This window comes from Octopus bimaculoides, chromosome 23 (genome assembly GCF_001194135.2).
Source record: "Octopus bimaculoides isolate UCB-OBI-ISO-001 chromosome 23, ASM119413v2, whole genome shotgun sequence".
NCBI classification, from domain to species: domain Eukaryota; kingdom Metazoa; phylum Mollusca; class Cephalopoda; order Octopoda; family Octopodidae; genus Octopus; species Octopus bimaculoides.
The window spans coordinates 25,689,112-25,689,950 of NC_069003.1; the positions used below are offsets into that span (position 1 = coordinate 25,689,112).

Genomic DNA, 839 nt, shown 5'->3' on the forward strand with positions numbered 1-839 from the left:
GCTATTTCTAAATTTTCAGTATGTTGGAGAAGCAACTCAATGCTAATCCCTGTATATTTATGATGATAAATGGTATATATATAAATATATATATATATATAAATATATATATATATATATATATATATACTGAGGGTGATAAATTGAATATTAATTTCAATTTAAAACCAGTGGTCTAGCATATTAAAAAATCTGATAATTCAGAAAAATTGTATTACATGCGTATAAGAAGGGATGACCACTACGTGGAGATCCAATATGCTAGAAAGAGTTCATCAACGACCCAACCACAAAGAAAAATAATGCTCTCCAGTAAAAAATTCAGCAAACACCAGAGCATTGGCGGGCAAGACAAAATGAAAAATATACAAAATAAAGAATTGTGTACCGGTTTCGCAATCAACTTTACGTAAGTAAAAAAGTTTTGAGTTCAAATACCGCAGCGGTCGACGTTGCCTCTCATCCTTTCGAGGTCGATAAAATAAGTACCAGTTGAACACTGGGGTCGATGTAATCGACTCATTCCATCCTCCAAAATTGCTGCCCTTGTGGCAAGATTTGAAACCATTATTATTATTATTATTTTATGTTTGACTTTTGCTTTGCATTTGTACAAGTTGGATCCAAGTCTAACCCAGAGACCTCAAGAGTCAACAAGCTAGAAGTTCATGTAGGTGTTATGCCTAGGGTACCATATATTTGGATTTGTACATAGTGTTGTTCTAGAGAATATTTAAGAAACCATAAGAAAATTATGTGTTTGTTTTAAAATTTGAGATCACATAGACAGTATTTTACGTAGGATATGGGCAGTTCCCATGAGCACTATCTTTTGAACT

At 32.8% G+C, this 839-nt stretch overlaps 1 protein-coding gene across 1 annotated transcript in view; it reads left to right on the forward strand.

The window, feature by feature from the left end:
* The first annotated feature begins 356 nt into the window (after positions 1 to 356).
* LOC106877261 (repetitive organellar protein) overlaps positions 357 to 839 on the forward strand; it is a 58,282-nt gene continuing 57,799 nt past the window's right edge. Inside the window, exon 1 of the mRNA XM_052975948.1 lies at positions 357 to 409. Within this exon, the coding sequence (XP_052831908.1) occupies positions 357 to 409 (53 nt within the window). The remainder of the gene's footprint in view (positions 410 to 839) is intronic.